A 20,288-nucleotide genomic window follows, 5' to 3' on the forward strand; every position below is an offset into this window, starting at 1 on the left:
TATTCCATCCGCCTCAGTTCTGTGCCTTCACCATCAAGCATTTCCCAAAGAATACCACCTCTAATTCTTTAAAAAATATATTACCCCAGTTATATGTTGTGGCATCTCATATGTGGAAGTGATTTCTTTCTTAATTCTGAGGTTTAGAATTCTTCATTAGACTGAAAGGTAGTAAGAAATATGTTTAGAAAAATACCAGCCCTACATCAGAACCAGACTAAATATGACATGTAAAACAAAGATTTTGTTTATAGTTTGTTGAACTTAACTCCCTGTTTACTAATTTCCAAGTTTAATTCTGTCAAGGAAGCTACTAAGGATTGCAGTGGATTCCAAATATTAGTCTTTAGTTCCCCTCTGAGTGATGGGTATGGATCCTAAATCTATGCAAATTTTCAAAATTCAGTATTATCAAGAAGCATCTAATTGCAGAGGCTTCCAGAGCTTAGTTGTTTATTGGTCTCAATGAAAAGACTAGAGTTCAATCCTGCAAGGATGTTAAGAACCCTTATATTATTATTATTATATAACACCTCCAGGGAGTCTGAAGACTCATCAAGGGAGGGCACCTACTCTACTACACTCCGTCTCCACCATTCTAACAACTACCTTCATCATCTACACCAATGCCATCTACTGCCGACCACCACCACTAGTATTTTCAGAGACAATCAAAAACATCCATGCCCACGGTGGGATTCGAACCCACAGCCTTTTAGCTGGAGAACGGATACGCTAACCACTCAGCCAACCAGGCTTATAAAGGACTTGCAAATGAAGGTGAGCTAACTGGTTTGATACAGAGACAGCAGGATTATTTTTCTCTGTAAGGCAGTCAAAGAACAATGGAATTTTTGGACATCAAGACTTTGAAGATAAGATTAACAAGGAACTTTACAATAGTATTAATTACAGTTTTATGAAGCCAAGTTATATGACCATGACAAGTAGTTAATCTTAACACATTGCAGAGAGATGAAATTGGTTTCCAATTGACACCTTTTTTTTGTTTGTTTTTTAATAAACTATTATACCAAAAATGTGTTGTTTTTTTTAATGGAAAAAAAAAATTGAATTGGGATTTAACAAAGTGTGAAATGTCATTCATCAGCCTTAGGACTGGTACTTTCTTCAACGAATGCAACATTATTTCAATTTAATACACTTTCAATACTTCAAATAAAAAATCAATTTATCAATTTTCCAAAATGACTGAATAATTGGTATCTTATCACTGTGTAATTTTTTAGTATTTTTTTTTACAAACGATTGCAATTCCAACTCAACATCAGCAGAGTTCAAGATTGGCATCATCAACATAAAACATGAATGAAAAAGTGATGGAGCTTGAGAGGAATTCAGTAAGTACCAGGTCAGCATAATAGACATTATAGAAGCAAAGAAGGAAAACAAATCAGATCTTTCTAAGCAACAAATACAAGATGTTATATTCAGGCAATAACAATCAGGGAAAAGAATATACAAGGTGTGACAATTTAATTCCCAGAATGCACCTATAAAAAAACTTATGTTCAGAACTACACATTAGTGGCTACTGTCACCTTCGAAGTAGTCCCCTTGTGCATTTATACACTGCTTTAGATGGTGCAACCATTTTTGGAAACAGACCTGGAACTCTTTTTCCAGAATACTCTTGAGTTCCTTTTTCACATTATGCTGGATATCAATAATGTCAGAAAATCTTTGTCCTTTTAGCATACACCTAATTTTTGAAATGGCCAGAAATCACAGGGATCCAAGTTGGGTGAATAAGCAGGATGAACTAATTCGATAATCAATTTTTTGGCCAGAAACTATCTCATGATGAGTGCATTATAGCTTGCTGCATTGTCGTAATGGATGATCCACTTATCAGGCCAAAATTCGGGTCTTTTTTCTCCAGACAGACTCTCGTAATCTTTTCAGCACCTCTAAATAGCATTGTTGGTTGACCATTTGTCCCTGTTCAATGAATTCGTAGTGGATTAACTCCTTGGGATCAAAAGAAACACACCAGCATGGTCTTGAACTGCGAATGTGATGTGCATGCTTTTTCAGAAAGATCAGTTGCAACTTGAAGCCACGGCTGTTTCTGTTCATCTGTCAAGATCCAAGGACAAACTTCACAGAAATCTTTTGCATATCCAATTCTTCAGTTAAAATTAACCCGACTGTTTCTCAATTCATTTGCAATTCATCAGCCATTAATTGCTAATGTAATCGTCTGTCAGACCATACCAAATTTCACTCTATTCACATTTGTGCCTGTCATTTTTGTTTTTGGCTGCCCACTTCTGGGGTTGTTGTTCACATCTTCTCGCCCACCTTTGAATTTCTTATGCCACTCAAACACACTTGACTTTTTCAGAGCATCCACACCATGTGCCATGTTCAACAGCTCCCACGTTTCAGTAGCAGTTTTGCCAATTTTCATACAAAATTTGATGTTAACACGCTGCTTCAAATTTCCATAACACATTTTTATGCAAAAGTTTACATGCAGATCTGTATTGTTTTTTCAATAGCCAGCTAGCAAATGGCTCTATTGGCTTGAGGTTTACGAATGCATTAGTTAAAACATGTACATAGATGATTACTCACATGACTCCAAACAAATCACCACACGGGTGACAGTATGCGGCCATTTCAGGAATTAAATTGTCACACCTCACAAATATATTCACCACTAAATATGAGGAAAATCTTAGTGAATGGCAGGCAATATCAAACAGAGTGAGGTGGGCAAATATCAAAATGGAGAACTGGACAATTATACTGATTTGCGCCTATGGTCTCACAGAGGTTCTACTAAGGAGGAAGTGGGAGAATTTTTTGAGGCATTAGAAAAGGCAGCTGTATGACAAGTACATTTTTTTCACAGAAAAAACAATGATAGCAAAAGTTGGTCCTTGCTGGAGATCTAAACATCAGCCTAGGAAATGATTACCAGACATAGAGATGTTTTGGGAAAATTTAGAGAACTCAGCAAAGCTAACAATTATAATGGCATGTATCTGCTGAATTTCTGTTCACGACATGGACTAGTTATTATTATCATCATGTTCCAACACAAAACTGTGCACAAATTAAGGACCATCTTTTCCTTTTTCATTGTGTCCACTATCTTTTCTAATGCCTCAAACTAAATTACAAGTTTAAGTTTAATTTGACAAAATTAGAATTTTTTTTTTATTTATTTGCTTCTATGTATATGAGAACTAGTCTTCACTCTTTTGTTTCATAATGGTTGAAATATGGATAGATATGAAGGTCAGGCTGCAGTTATCATTGGGAAGAGCCAAATAAATACTTTCTTAAAATCTATGGCAAGTATATTTTTTTCACAGAAAAAACAATTTCATAAAAATGTTTAGTTGTGGTATGTGGATTCTAAAAAAAATTTTCATCATATTAAAAAACATGTCAGTGCAATTTATAAAATTATTTTCTAGAAGCACGATAGAAGTGAAATATAATTAACACAATAGCTATTTGGATTATAAGACTCATAGGTTTAATATATATATGTACACATCTGTCGACTAGTTTCGCTAGCAAAACTGACTAGCTTTGTCAAGACTAAACGATGAAAAAAACTACTAAATGCAAAAAACGAAGGAATGCAGTAACGGTTTACAACAAAACTGGAAGGCACCGTGTGACATGGTATGAGTGAAGTGATATACTTCAGTCATTATTATAAATACGTGTTACATAGTTTTTGGCATACTGTAGTTCCGCTAAACTTAATGAGTTAATAAGATTCTTCCGTATATCCTTTAATATTACTCCTTGGTTTCTATTACGGTTGTTACCTGTTCGTAGGACCACAGCAGATTCTTTAAATAATCGATATCTGTAATCTTTCTCCATGTAAGGCATTGAGCTGCACCAAACCATGATGCTGTGGTCCTACGATCAGGTAACACCCTTAATAGAAACCAAGGAGTAATATTAAAGGATATATGGAAGAATCTTATTAACTCATTAAGTTTAGCGAAACTACAATATGCCAAAAACTATGTAATGCGTATTTATAATAATGACTGAAGTATATCACTTCACTCGTACCATGTCACGCGGTGCCTTCCAATTTTGTCGTAAACTGTTACCACTGTCCTTCGTTTTTGCATTTAGTAGTTTTTTGCACCATTTAGTCTTGACAAAGCTAGTCAGTTTTGCTAGCGAAACTAGTTGACAGATGTGTACATATATACATTAAACCTATGGTCTTATAATCCAAATAGCTATTGTGTTAATTATAGTTAACAAAGACCAAATATAATTTTTAACAAGAAGTGAAATATACTATAAATTTTTTTAACATTTGCAACTCAATTAACTACGGAACAGTAAATATCATAATTTCTTGCCTCAATGCTTCCACAATCGCATTCTTCTCCTTCTTCCACGACCCCATTTCCACAGGAATGAAATTCCAGCTTGGAAGAAAGTGCAGAAGACATTAATTTTTTCTTAGATGTTTGAAGCTTCAGTTTTCCAGGTATGTTTTCAAACAAATATACTAATTTTGAATAACACAATACATGTAAGCACAAGTATATTGTTTTTAATGATAACAGCTATCTTAAAATTTTCTCTAGTGAAAAGAAACTCAAAGGAGAATTACAATGGATCCAGGTAATTCATCCACCTCAGTTCCGTGAAGAGCCTTCACCATCAAGTATTTCCCAAAGAATACTACCTGTAACTCTTTAAAAAATATATTACCCCAGTTATATGTTGTGTATACTTGTAATGTTTTTTTTTAAAAAAAAAACATATATAATAAAAATAAAACTGACAAAATACTGAACAAAAAAGATGGTACACAAAATCAACAATAACAATTACAGCAAAGCCATATCTATCCCATATATTAAAGGATTATCTCAAAAAACTTGGTAGAAATTTACAGAAATATATCAAAAAAATACCTTTAAGCCCCCTAAAAAAAATACACTTATTTGGCACATGCAAGTCCCCCCCCCCACCTTCAGGTGTATAACAAATTAAATATACTTGTAATCCCTCTCATATAAATAAAACTGGAGATGCACAGCAAATATTAATACATTTTGGAAAAATAAGCTTTTGCTACCATGCTCTGGAGACATTTCATAAGAATGAGTGGAAAAGCACATAATTATAACATCCAACAAGAAGAGAATATGAAAGAAAATTTAAAGAAGTACATGAAACTATCAGAAGCCAACTAAATCTAAACAAAACGATAGCATCAAAGTATCTAATATTAACACGCATCTGACCCTGACAATAGTGCACACCTCCATATTGCCTAAGGCCAAACTGCAGTAATCCTTAGGCTCATCCAACTCTAAAATTAATGAAGATGAACATTAGCTATAGAAAGATGAACAAGAGAACCAATAGTTTTTCTTTTCAAGAAGTACGTACAAGTTTACCATTACCACTCAAAACAAGAATCAAGGATAAATGCATTTAATTAGACTTCAGACAAATAAAAAACAAGAATCTAAGATATGATTTATTACATTAATATAATATATTTTAATTTAAAGTGGCAGACTAATTACAAGATTTAATAATAGGATGCAAAAAAAAATAAAAATAAAATAAAATAAAAAATCCCATAGAGTCAAAAGATCCCATCCCATTCATGTGCCGTCTCCTATCAAAAGATCCACCATGGATTAAAAAAAGGAATTTCTGAATAACTGATGAAAAGAATTTATTATTGTTAATTTTTTTTATGTTATGTTTTACATAATATAAAAATTATATTATGTAAAATTTAATTATACATCATGCAGTTACAGCAGTAGGTGTTAGTTGCTTTTTTTGTTAAAAGCAACTAACAACACCTATTGTGTTAGTAGAGTGTATACTATGACACATACTACTAATGCTTTTATTGGAGCATGTGCACTCGAGATTATAAAGGTAACTTTATCCAACGTTGCCTGGACTTCTTCATTCTAGCAAGTTCAAGTTTGATCATCTTTTCCTAGAAACATGTGAAACTCTAAAAAAATCATTCAAACCTGAAAATCGATCACTGCATGCTGATATCCAATTTTTGGGAAGTGATCACTGTTAACTATTTATATGTTTATTTTATTTATTTATTATTATTTTTAATCTATGTAACTTTCTACAATTGTTCCTTTGAGCTCTAATAGTGTCGTATCATGAACGTCAGCTGTGACGAACACACTACCTAATATGCACATGAATTATGACGACTCATTATCTGTTCATCTTTTGAATGTAGTCTGCCTCTCCAACAAAGTCCATATAACGTTGGAAGAAATATATTGGAGTTTTTAAATAAAATTCTACACAACTTTGCTCACAAGTGTAAGCCCGTAAAGTTACTATACATTATACACATACTATATTTAATTTGGTATACTCCTGGATGTGTGTGTGTGTGTGTGTGTGTGTGTGTGTGTGTTGGACGGATGGGGAATCCGTGGATGTGCCAAATAAGTGTTTTAATTTTTAATTTTAAAGGGGCTTAAGGTGTTTTTAAAGGTGCATAGAATGTTAGTAGTAGTGTACCAATAGTGTGCATATAAATATATACGTTCCTGAAGATGACCTTAATGTAATGGTCAAACATAAAAGAAAATTTTAATATTACTAAAGTTATTTAACTCAAAACAGTAGTTTATTTCTAACATCAAATATGCCACCATTTCAGTAAAATAAAAGATAGTTTTATACTGAGTGCACACTAATTAAAAAAAATTAATTTTCATTCATCTTTTTTTTCCCATCAAATATCCCATAAAGCAAAACCCATCTCCTTGCGGATATGTATAACGTTATGCATTAAGGGAAGGGCAACTACCCAGACTAGTTTCGACTTTTATTGAGGTCTCTTCAGTGGGAGCCTGGCCCAGAGGTGGAGATACCAGGCAGAAGCAATGGCAAGTCATCTTTATAGGAGTTGCCAAACGGTGTGCCACCTTTTTTATTAAATTACTCTGGATTTAGAGAAAATGTTGAAAGTTTATTTTTCACTTGGTTAGACTATAATAAATTTAGTTTAATCCTTTATCCAAGTGTGAGCAAACAAAGTTTGCGCCTGAAAATATCTTCAGGACTGGGGTAAGGTAGTACAACACCGGGAAACTCGTAGCAAAGGTAGACTTAGCTAAGCTCGGTCCACCTTTGCTACAAGTTGCCCGGTGTTATACCATTAATTTAATAAAAAGGTGGCACACCGTTTGGCAACTCCTATAGGTAAAGATGACTTGCCGTTGCTTCTGCCTGCTATCCCCACCTGAGAACAATAATGGTGGCTCGCGTATTAGTGGCGCGTTTTGATCAGTGCGATAGTTTTGAATGATATATATAGAGATAAGCGTTCTTCATTTTCTGAAATTTCATATGCTATTGCTTTGCGCATTTAGCTAATCGCTAGATATTGCTGGCAATCCTTTTCATCTGCAATATCCTCTACAAAATTTCTGCTGGCAGGTCTCAAGATCTACGGGATTTCTAATTGCGATCATAAGCAATTCCCCAATCACCACCTACTAGATATAACAACGAATAAAACAGACATGGATAACATTAATGATCTTCTAGAGCATCTAAACAAAGATCAAGCACTAAAACTGTTTAAATTATTGCTTAAAAAATTCGATACAGAATGGCCAGGTTTCCTAAACCTGTACACACAACCAGAAGAATCCAAAGATATAGAGGACGAGATAGAGGACGAAGTAGAAGAGATCAACAACACGACCATCTTCCTACCCGAGAGCCACAGTCAGACAGTCTTCACAGAAGAAAAAACAAATAAAAGACGCAGAATCGAGGATGATCATATGGAAAACGAAACACCCTCACAAATAGTGCCAGAAAAAAGGGAAAAGGTCCCCCCAGTAATTCTCTGTGAAAAGGAAAAATGGACCACAGTTGAAAGAAACCTGAGAGAACATAAAATTGGATACTCCTGGGCCAGAAACACCGACGAAGGAGTAAAAATTCAACCAATAACAGTCACAGACTACAGAGGGATAACAAAAATGATGGATAACAACAAACTACAGTACCACACCTTCGCACTAAGCAGCGAAAGAAATCTAAAGGTTGTACTGCGAGGTGTCACCGAAGGCATTACCTCTGAGAAAATCGCGGCAGACCTTACCCAGCAGGGCCTAACACCAATCAAAGTCAGCCGGATGTTCAGATCCGATAAACAACTGATGCCATTAGTATTGGTTGAGATCCAGAACACACAAAGACGAATTTATGACATAACTGTGGTCTGTGGACTTAAGACAATAACAGAACCACTCAGGAAAAGGGCATCAGCAGTGCAATGCCATTGATGCCAAAAGTTTGGCCATGCCCAAAGACTGTGTAAAGCCGAGTTCAGATGCCTGAAGTATGGTGAGAAACATCAAACCATTACATGCACAAAACTAAGAACTACACCAGCCAAATGTGCCAACTGTGGAGGTCCCCACCCAGCAAACTACAAAGGATGCAACCACCACCCCAGAAATCACGGAACTACAAGACCTGTCCAACCTCCCCCAATCTGGACCACTCAAAGCATCTCTGCTGCACAGTCATCAAACCAACAAAACCCTATCCATAAAAGTCAGGAAAGGGCTCAACCTTCCACCAAGACCTATGCAGAAGCAGCACGCCCAAAGGACACAATGCAAAGCAATCAAATAGGCTCCAACATCACAGCAATACTGACTGCCTAGCTAGCCACTATGCTGCAGGAATTCAGCAGAACAAACCCAACTCCATCCTCCACAAAAAGATTCATGCAAGGAACCCATTCCATACTGACAGCACTCAACTATGAATAAAACAAAAGTAAAACCTGACTCGCTTCTAATTGCAGCCTGGAATGCCAATTGCCTCACAAACAAGACACTAGAACTACAGGAATTCGCACAAAGACACAACCTAGACATAATGCTGATCAATGAGACCCACCTAAGACCTGCCAACAACCCAAAAGTGACAGGATACACAACATAACGAACAGATAGACTCAGCACCAGAGGAGGAGGCACTGCCATCTACATCAAACCGTACCTCCACCACAATGCCATATCCAACCGACAGACTACAAACCTGGAGACCACAGGAATACAAGTCCACACAAACAATGCTGGAAGCCTCAAGATATTTGCTGCCTACAATTCACCAAGCAACCCTCTACTGACAGCAGACCTGGATGCAGTCCTTGGCACCACAGACCCCACCATCATAGCAGGAGACTTGAATGCCAAACACACAGCCTGGTTCAGCACCACCAACAACAGAAGTGGACGCATACTACACAACTATTCAACACTTAACTCAGTTGTGGTAGCAGGACCCACTGAGCACACTCATTACAGCCCTCATGGCAGATCAGATGTACTTGACATAGATATCCTTAGAAACATCAGTTATCAATACAAACTAGAGATGATCAATGAACTATCATCTGACCACAACCATCCTGATCAAACTTGGCACGCAAGACCAACTGGCCCACCAGCACACCTTCATATCATGGGATAGGCCAGCTAAAATCCTACCAGAATACATTGGTCCTGTACCCATCATCCACAAAAAAGAAGAAATAGATGAAGCAGTAAGCAATCTAACAAACCAAATTAAAAATGCACTAGAAGCAGTCACCAAAACCACAACCAACCACCCAACCATTCGACTCCCAGAAAACATCATGGACCTCATCAGAACAAAAAACAAAGCCAGGAAAAGATACCACAACACAAGGGCCCCACAGGACAAGAAAACACTGAACAACTTGAACAACCAAGTCAGAAAAGCACTTCAAATCCACAGGAATCAGGATTGGGACAATAAACTATCATCACTCAACCCAGAAGATCACACAATATGGAAATTTCTGAAGATCCTATGCACCAAACACAACCCCCTATCCCCCATGCAAACTGCTCATGGAATGGCGCACACTGATAAAGAAAAAGCAGAAGCAATAGCAGAAAGCCTAGAAAAACAATGCAGCCCATCATATAAAAATATAAACACATCACCCACATATATAAAGTCCACCAGCAGGTCAAGCGTACCTTAAGACAGTCCAAAGACAAACCAGACAGCATCACCCCCACTACTCCAGTTGAAATAACCAATATCATAAAACATCTAAACAACAAAAAAGCTCCAGGTTCAGATGGAATTACTAACAGAATCATCAAATTACTTCCTAGAAAGGCTATTATACACCTGGTTAACATAACCAATGCAATACTGAGGATACAACACTTCCCCACTGCATGGAAAACAGCCGACATCATACCAATAAAAAAGCCAGGAAACAATCCACAACTCCCGCAAAGCTACCGTCCAATAAGCATGCTTTCCAACCTAGGAAAGATTGCTGAAAAAATTATCCTTTCAAGACTACAAGAAAAATCAGACCAATTAGGAATAATTCCAAACGAACAAAATTGGCTTCTGCCGTATGCACAGCACAGTGCAACAAATACACCGACTAGTGGAGCATATCACTCAAGGATACAACTGGAACCTTCACACAGCTGCAGTTTTTCTGGATATTGCCAAGGCCTTTGATAAGGTATGGCATCAAGGATTACTCTACAAACTCATTCAGGCCAACATTCCAACAAACCTTACCCGTCTAATAAAATCATACCTCACTGACAGATCCATGCGGATAAAAATAAATGGCACCATCTCAACTAGGCGCCAAATCCTGGCAGGAGTACCACAGGGATCTCTATTGGCTCCTTTACTTTTCACAATCTACGTGGCTGACATTCCACAGAACCTGAGGACTACCATCACAGCCCTGTATGCTGACAACACAGCCATAATGACAAGATCTCTCTGCCCACACCTGGCGATCAGTCGTCTCCAGGATACCATCACAAAGCTAGAGAAATGGTTCTCCGACTGGAGGATACAAGTAAACCCTGTCAAAAGCTCAGCTATACTATTCACCAGACGCAAAGCCTTCATCCAAGATGATATTCCACTCCTCGGAAAAAAGATACCATGGCAGACAGAAACCAAATACCTTGGAGTACAGCTAGACAAAAAGCTAAATTTCAACAACCATATCAAGCTCATAGGCACAAAGACATCCAGAACCATAGCCCAACTCTATTCCCTGATCAATCGCAACAGCAAATTGGATAAATGCAACAAGCTGTTACTATATCAGATGGTAATACGACCAGTAATCACATATGCATCCCCAGCATGGAGTCACACATCCAAATCGAACATCCGGAAACTACAGAGGATACAAAACAAATGCCTGCGGATGATCTTGGATGCCCCATGGTTCGTCAGAAACACGCAGATCCACAGAGAAACCGGAACCCCTGACATCCATTCTCTGCTTCATGACCATGCAGAAAAGTTCTTCAGCAAGGCGCACTCTCATCCCAACCCGCTAATCAGACAAGCTTCCAGTTATAGTGAACATGACTATCACAAACATAAAAGACCTAAGACAATCCTGCTTTCAGCAGAACAGAGCTAACTCCATAGTTCACAAAGTGCGAGCATAAGACTCACAACCCCATCCCCCCATCAAGCTTCTCAACACAGATAAAGGGGAAAATAAAAAGCATTTTATGCTTCACCCAGCAAGCCAGTAATGTTGTTGTTGTGTTGTTGGTATCCCCACCTCTGGGCCCACTGAAGAGACCTCAATAAAGGTCGAAACTAGTCTGGGTAGTGGCCCTTCACTTAATGCATAACATTATACATATCCGCAAGGAGATGTGTTTTGCATTATGGGAGATACTGAGATAGGAGTGATGTCCTTGGTCCACCTTTGCTATGAGTTTCCTGGTGTTGTACTACCTTACCCCAGTCCTGAAGATATTTTCAGGCGCAAACTTTGTTTGCTCACACTTGGATAAAGAATTAAACTAAATTTATTATAGTGAAAAATAAACTTTCAACATCTTTCTCTAAATCCAGAATAATTTAATAAAAAGGTGGCACACTGTTTGGCAACTCCTATAGGTAAAGATGACTTGCCATTGCTTCTGACTGGTATCTCTACCTTTGAGCCTGGCTCCCACCGAAGAGACCTCAATAAAGGTCGAAACTAGTTTGGGTAGTAGCCCTTCACTTAATGCATTACATTATACATATCTGCAAGGAGATGTGTTTTGCATTATGGGAGATACTGAGATAGGAGTGATGTTACCTTGGTCCACCTTTGCTATGAGTTGCCTGGTGTTGTACTACCTTACCCCAGTCCTGAAGATATTTTCAGGTGCAAACTTTGTTTGCTCACACTTTCAACATCTTTCTCTAAATTCAGAGTAATTTAATAATTTAATAATTAATTAAATTCATAAAGGATTAAACTAAATTTATTATATTCTTGGAGTACAGTTTCCTCAATGCAGTGCACAGCTTGTAATCTTTATATCCCAAAATGCATACATTTACACTTTTCCCCATTAAATTGACATTCATTAATTTTTGCACAAGCTGCAAGCCTATGCAAATGATCCTGCAAACTCTCTACATCACTTTGATTAACTGTTACTCTATCCAAATTTGCATATCAACAAATAGCTGAATATCCCCCTTCAAATTATTTCCTATATCATTAATGTATAAATTAAACAGCAGTGGTCCAAGCACAGATCCTTGCAGCACACCACTAGTCACCTACCTTCTCCTGGATTCTTCTCCTCCATATACTACTTTTTTGTATCTGTCCATGAGCCACCTGTTTGTCTATATTACCAGTTTCATATCCATCCCCATTTGTTGGTAGTTTATGTAATAGAGCTCAATGTGGTATCCTGTCAAACACTTTTGCAAAATCCACCATTATCATTGTGTAGCTATTCCTTTCATCCAACTCAGCTGTCACTCTATTATAAAAAGTTAATAGATTACTAAGGCATAACCTACCCATCACAAAGCTATGCTGTCCCTCATCGAGTATCATATTATTATCTACTCATTCCTGAAATACAGATTGGTCTATAATTCTACCACAGACTTAATTCCTCTGTTATGCACAGAAATTATTTTGCCCTTCATACACTCTCTTGGGACTTAGCTAGAGACTTAAACTAAACAGCCTAGTCAAATACAGATTGGTCTATAATTTATTATCTACCCATTCCTGAAATACAGATTGGTCTATAATTCTACCACAGACTTAATTCCTCTGTTATGCACAGAAATTATTTTGCCCTCCATACACTCTCTTGGGACTTAGCTAGAGACTTAAACTAAACAGCCTAGTCAAAGACATTGCCAGTTCCCGTGCACATTCTCTTAAAATGCTAGCCAATATTCCAACTAATCCAACAACTGTATTTGCATTCAGATTTTGCAATATCCTAAGTAGCTCTAATTCATAACCCTCTGTTCTCGTCACTTCTGCCACAACAATATCTTCACTTGGATGATATATCCTTGCAAAATTGTCACTCAGTAGCTCAACAATTTCATTTGCCTCTGTTATCTCTCTTTCATCTGCACTCATTAAAGTTATCCTTCCTCTTACTTGCCACATAATGAATAAACTCTTTAGGATTTCTTTGTGCCTGCTCAGCTAACTTCTCATAATCTGATTTTGCCTTCTTTACCATGCTGCTTACCTTTCTCGCCAGATCCTTGTACTGCTTACCTTTCTCCTCGTATATTCTCCACATCTTTTTTTTTTTTTTTTTTTGAGTTCTTGCTTAATGTTATTATTCATCCATCTAACTCCTACTTGATTTACCCTTCTGACCTTGGGTATACAGTATGATATTGCTTCCCCCAGATATCCCTCAACTATCTCTCCATACATTATGAACATACTTCCCTTGCAGATCTTAATGCCATGGTACTGCTTCAAGCTGCCTCTCAAGCGTATCATAATCACATGCCTCATAGTTTCATATATGCCACTTCTTAACTATAATTTCCACATGTTTTGCTACCTTCCAAGTCAAGACCACATGATCATTTCCTCAAATGGAGACAATTCCAAGGAAGTGCCCCTTAGGAACCTGCCAGAGTTGAGACTTACATTAAACAACTCTGTCAGAGACAATGCCAATTCTACCTAAATGTTGATGTGCATATCTATAACATCAGCAACTGTAAAATCACCACCTGGATAATACACCTTTTGCAAAATGATTGCTCAACAACTCGACTATTTCTTCTGGTTCAGTCACCTTCCTGCCATGTGCATTGTTTAAAGTCATCTCCCATAGTCATTTGTCCTCTTACTTGCTGCATAACAAAAAAACTCTTTTGGACTTACTTTGGCCTGTTTGGCTAATTCTCTCTCATAGTCTAGCTTGCACTTTGTACTGCTTATGAGTATGAGGATCACTAAAAGAGGGTAAGATAATACTATTGCATAAAGGTGGCTCCAAGACAGAAAAAGCAAACTACAGACCAATTAATACAATGGGAGTGTTATTAAAGTACCGGAAAAGTTAGTGGAAGGTAAAATACAATAGTGGATGGATAGGGATGTGATACTGTATAATGGACAGCATGGCTTTGTAAAGAGTAGTCCTGTCTTAGTAACTTATTCACATATTATAATAAAGTGACAACAGACTTGGATAAAGGAAATGGCTACACCATGATACTGATTGCTTTTGCCAAGGCATTTGACAGAATACTTAATGAAAACTATTACAAAAACTGGAGAAGATAGGAATTGATATGAGGTTAGTAACATGAATTGGAGGGGGAGGGGGGTGACTGACAGATAGACACCAGAGAGTAGTATATGGTGGAGTGGAGTGGAGTCTAGGAGAATGATGGTGACTAGTGGTGGAGTAGCTCAGGGTTCAGTACTAGGGCCATTACTCTTTAACTTGTATATCAACAACAAAAGGAAAGATTTCAGGAGGATATTCAGTTGTTTGCTGATGATGCAAAACTATGTGATAAAGGTGACATAGATATCCTGCAGGATGATTTGAATAAAATGGTATTGTGGGCAATGGATAGTGATTGTCAATTTAATACCATTTCCTGCAAACCAATACCATTAATAGTATCATATTAATGGTATTGGTTTGCAGGAAATTGATGAGGCTAAGGATGTGGGATAATGGTGGACAAAGGGTTAACGTGTTCCAACTTATGCATATTGCAAAAGTTGGAAAAATAGCACAACGAATACTTGGATGTTGAAAAACATGCTAACTAGTAAAGATAAGGAAGTTATAATCTTTCTTTATAAGGTTATGATTTGGCCACATCTTGACTACTGTGCAGATTTGGTCACCTAGGTTTCTTGGGGACCAGGAAGGGGGGGGGGGAGTCAAAAGGATTCAAAGTCATGTCACCAAAATGGTGACGGATCTGCATAATACTCCCTATGAGAATATGTTGAAAGGTTGTGGGTTACTAAGTTTGGTTCATGGGCAGAAAAGAGGGGACATGATAGAAACCTTTTAAGATATTAAAGGGGCTTTATAAAATTGATGGAAATGAAAATTTTCAATATATGACAAATAGAGAACTAGGAGCCACCTGTGGAAGTTGTGTAGGAGTGTGGTTAGTAGGGGTATGTGGACCATGTTTTTTGCATGCATGGAGAGTGGTGGGCAAGGAATTGAATACCAGAATTAGTTGTAAGTTCCCTGACTGTGAATGGATTCAAGGAGAGGTATGATGAGATCTGTGCATATGACGGTTAATTTTGGTCTCCCATGATAAGTCTCCAGACTCCATGGATATATCATTAATAATAATAATAATTAGTGTGTTTATTTACGGGACATGAAGAAAAAACTCATACATGTTTATCACTGATAAACTCTATAAACAGATATCTGAGAAAACACGTGAAATATGTTTTCTCAGTTATCAGTTTCTTGTGAAGCAGTAGGAAGTGAAAAAAACAAATCACATCACACATTTAATTTGAATTTTCAGGATGAATATAAAGAAATTATATCATTCAGGAAAATTAAAAAGAAATATGTAATAATACTCCTCCTTCAAGCTTTCATATCCACTATTAATGGTTCAGATTCTGCATATTCTTTCGGTCAGTATGAAATAAATCATTTATCCTGTCTGCTGTGCATATATTTCAGATGACAAAATCAGTGATAATTGACAAACCTTAATAGTCGTGACAAATTAGGTAATAATACAAAAAACTATTTAACATAAAGCAAGCCATAGAATTGGCATTAATAAATAAAATTGATTAAACTGAAATCCCTATTCTGATTTGTTTACTCATCAACAAAAAATTCTCACTCATCATGGATGAGTGCCTAAGCATTCATATTCGTATACATATGCATGTGTGCATGAGAATGCTTAGGTTTGGTGTGACCAACAGTGTGCAGATATCAAGTATTATGATAAATAGAGCCTTCATAGCTCAGTTGGTATAGATGAAGCCCTTTTGTCAGAAAGACCTGTGTTCGATTCCTGCCCATGATGTGAGGAAACTTTATCTGGTCACTTTCAACTACAGGTGAGTCAGCAGTCTCATATGGAGGTAGAGGGTTTTTTCACCCGGAATTACAGGTTTTTATCTTCGTATTTGATCCTTGGGCCTTATACTCGTATTACAGTTAGGAAATCCAAGGATACTTGGAGGGTCGTGGGTAGAGACACTGATGGAATGGAATTACGATAAATAAAGGAACCATTAAACTGTACATAATTTGATACTAAAATCAATCAGTAGCATTCTATCATCACCTAAACAGAAAGCTGACATCCTGGCTTCATTCTTCTCTTCCAACTCCTCCATAGATGACCATGGAAAATTACTTTCTCCTTTGCATCTTGTACTGCCTATGAACTTCTGCCAGAAAGACATTAGGAGAATCTTGAAAAAGTTGCATATCACAAAGATAGCTGGTCGTAATGGAATCTCACCTACTGTGTGCAAGAAACAGCCTCCTAAACTACTCAACTGGCAACTGCTCACAGCATGGAAGTGTTAAGTTCTGAATGAGAACATTTATAAGACAATATTATCTCATTCAGAATTTAACAAGATCCCCCATTACTAAAGCCAATTTTGTTATTCAGAATTAATGTGAATTATTTCTTACTGTTGTGTGTCACAAAATTGTAAAATAAGTGTAAATATTTCTAGTTATAAATTGTGCTATTCTTGCAAATTCTTGGTAATACGTATATACACCATGTAAACTATACACGGAGACCTTGGAACTTAATCCTATTATTGCCTAGGGCGGGATATGTAAGCTTGTAAGTTAGTCATACATGTAACAATCTAAATTTTCACCAGAGTCGTCCTATTTGACGCTGATAACCGAATGATGCTTATGGAGACGTCTGCCAGCGCAAAATTTTGGTGCCAAAACGGAATTGCAGAGCCGACATCGCCATCTTCTCTCTTGTTCAGTGACTCATGATTCGGGGCTCGTGCCCCAGATCATCGAGGATTCCGTAGTCATGGAAGCACAGCGGAAGCTTCGGAAGTATCCACCATTATGGTCGTCAATCTTGCCAGATATATCCGTTCTAGAGCCAGTCAGATGAGATGCGGCAATACAGGGTCATGCTGTACTACGATGACTAGAAAACCGAGTAATCCTTCCATTATGCTGTAGAAGACAAGCCTTCTTATAGATGCAGACAGAGCCGACTGAAATGTTTCCAGGTAGAAGTCCTAGGAAGAAAGATAGGTGCCGTCCAAAGCACGTGACGTCGAGAAAAGTATGTCTATTGTTCCAGTAAGATTTCCAATTCTCTATCTTACGAGCATGTGAAAGGGGACATGTATTATATGTGAGAATATTCTTAAATAAACTTGTAGCGATTCAAAAATTGTTCCTAAGGAACATGATCAATTTAGATTAGGATGTTTGTTCCAAGAGAACGTGTGTAGTATTGAATTTTGTTCATAGAGGATGTGTAAGAATATAACAGTAGTTCCTGGAGAACACATGTATAAGAATTAACAATTGTTCCTCAGTAGGCGTAAAAGATATTGATAATAGTTCAGTTCATAAAGAACGTGTGTATAAGAATTAACAATTGTTCCTCAGAAGACGTAAAAGATATTAATGATAGTTCACAGAGAACGTGTGTGTGTATGTGTAAGAATTTAAGAGTTAATGTTAGTGCCTGAGGAATATGTTCTGATTTATATGATTTATGTAGGATTATGTGTCAAGATTGAGGAACCTTAAGAACTCTAAATGTTAGATTGTATAATGTGCTGCATATTGAATTGATAAGTAAGGCAGCTAATTAATGTAGAGTTCCAATTTTTATTGCCAATGATTATTCATTAATAGAAAAGTCGTGAGCAGAGTATGATCTTATGTTTTTTTAGATACTTAAAAATGTGTTTGTTAATTTAAGTGTAGCTATGTATCCATTGAAATCAATTGAGAAATCTTAATTCATGTTTTATTCAAGTTTGTAATTTCTTGTCTTAGTATAATAAATGTCCATGTGTGATTGCAATTACGTGCTTGCCTGTTTTGTTCTCATTTCACCACTTGCTAAAATAGAACCTGAGCAGGAAACCAAAAATTTATATAGAAGTATTGAATAGAGGACCACGATTGCTGTATGTTTAAAAGTTGAGATAAGTTATTGACTTAGACAGCCTATATTGGGTAAAAGGTGACATTATGCTTACTGATTGTTATTTCTCTTATGTTATGCGTGCAACCATCTAGATGCGGAGTCGTGCAGCGTGAACAAATAAATTTCTCTGCATTGAAAAGGAATTAATATAAGTGAGAATTAGAGAAGTTAACCCTTTTCACAGATTACTTCCTTACCATACTCGTATAAGTATAATGTCAATTTGATTCAAGAGTCGGCATAAAGACGATTGTAAACTCTCGTGTTTAAGATATATATAAGAGAGATAAAGTAATAAATAAAGAGGATACCTTGATATGTGTTAATTAAGAGTCGTTACGGTAGCATCACAAAATATGAATGTACAAAGATATAACAGAAGCAAGCCCATACACAGCCAGTTCCAAAAAAGGTAATAAATGTCTACCATCAAGCTATAAACCTATTGCTTTCACCTTAATTTTATCCAAAGTTTTATCCAAAAAAAATTTTATCAACTTCTTCAACAGTTGAAGAACTACCATCTAATTAGTGATCACCAGTATGGATTTTGCCAATCTATGCAGGCCAGATCCACAGGAGATCTGGCCTGCATGGCACATCTCAGGCCTCATTCCATGGAAATGTTTGGAGAAACCTGTGCAGTTGCACTTGACATATCCAAGACTTTTGACAGGGTCTGGCATCAAGGGCTTCTCAACAAATTACCATGATATGGACTGCCTTTGTTCTTGTGTAACTGGATTACCAGTTTTCTCTTTGATCAATCCCTACATGTAATGGCGTATGGTGTTCTCTCTTCAGATTTCTCTGTTAATGTTGGTGTCTCTCAGGGCTCTGCCATTTCACATATCCTATTCCTGATTTATATAAATGACCTCCTCTGAACAACTTAAAACCCTATTCATAGTGCAGCTGATGATAGCACTCTCCACTCTTCTACTCGTATGACAAAACTTGCAGTACTCGATACTGATCTCCACAGCATCCCTGGTATTGTAATGACACTGCAATCTAATGCTCTCAAAACACAGTTTTGCTTGTATTCTCACAAAAAAGGCCTCAGAATTTCTTCACATACTTTTGATAAAGCTCAACAGTCAAGACCAAATCTTTCTTCTCAAAGTGACTCTTATTCCAAAACCTTTCCTAGAATAATCGTATCACTTCAATAGCATCATCAGCTACCAAAACACTTGGCATCCTTTTCTTTTCAAGATGTTACTTGTTCTGAATAAATCTGAAATCCAGCTAACCTTGGATACTACTGTTGTGTACAGAGTGGTCCTAAGACTTCCCTAAAAATTCTTGATGCTATTCAGAAAAAGTTAGTTTGGTTGATTAATGATACATCTTTTACAGAATCTCTTCAGCCACTTTAGATGAGCTTCTGCACTGTTTCTCTTCTACAGATTTACATTGCCACTGTTCAGCAAAACTAGCATCCATTATGCCTCCCGTTTCTACCATATCTACAGGAACTCAACATCCCTTTACAGTTAAATTGCATACTTACCAAACCTGTTTATTCTGAGACATTTTTCATTTCATCCACTTCAATTCTGTGAAACAGCCTATCCCCACGAAGAATTTCAAAGGACTACAATCTCCAGCAATTAAAGAGCAGTTAGATTACTGTGCACAGATTTGGTCACCTGGTTTTGAAAAGAATGAGATGTGGGAGAGGATCCAGAGGAAATTGACCAAAATAGTTTCTGATCTCTGGAATG

At 37.0% G+C, this 20,288-nt stretch overlaps 1 protein-coding gene across 1 annotated transcript in view; it reads right to left on the reverse strand.

Moving 5' to 3' along the window:
• Positions 1–20,288, reverse strand: part of LOC150105449 (disintegrin and metalloproteinase domain-containing protein 11-like) — a 602,139-nt gene that overhangs the window by 312,029 nt on the left and 269,822 nt on the right. The window contains exon 16 of the mRNA XM_090393967.1: positions 4,374–4,442. Coding sequence (XP_090250093.1) covers positions 4,374–4,442 — 69 coding nt within the window. The remainder of the gene's footprint in view (positions 1–4,373; positions 4,443–20,288) is intronic.

The sequence above is a fragment of the Typopeltis vanoorti genome, chromosome 6, assembly GCF_054136105.1.
Source record: "Typopeltis vanoorti isolate ZY-2024b chromosome 6, IOZ_Tvanoo_1.0, whole genome shotgun sequence".
NCBI lineage: Eukaryota > Metazoa > Arthropoda > Arachnida > Uropygi > Thelyphonidae > Typopeltis > Typopeltis vanoorti.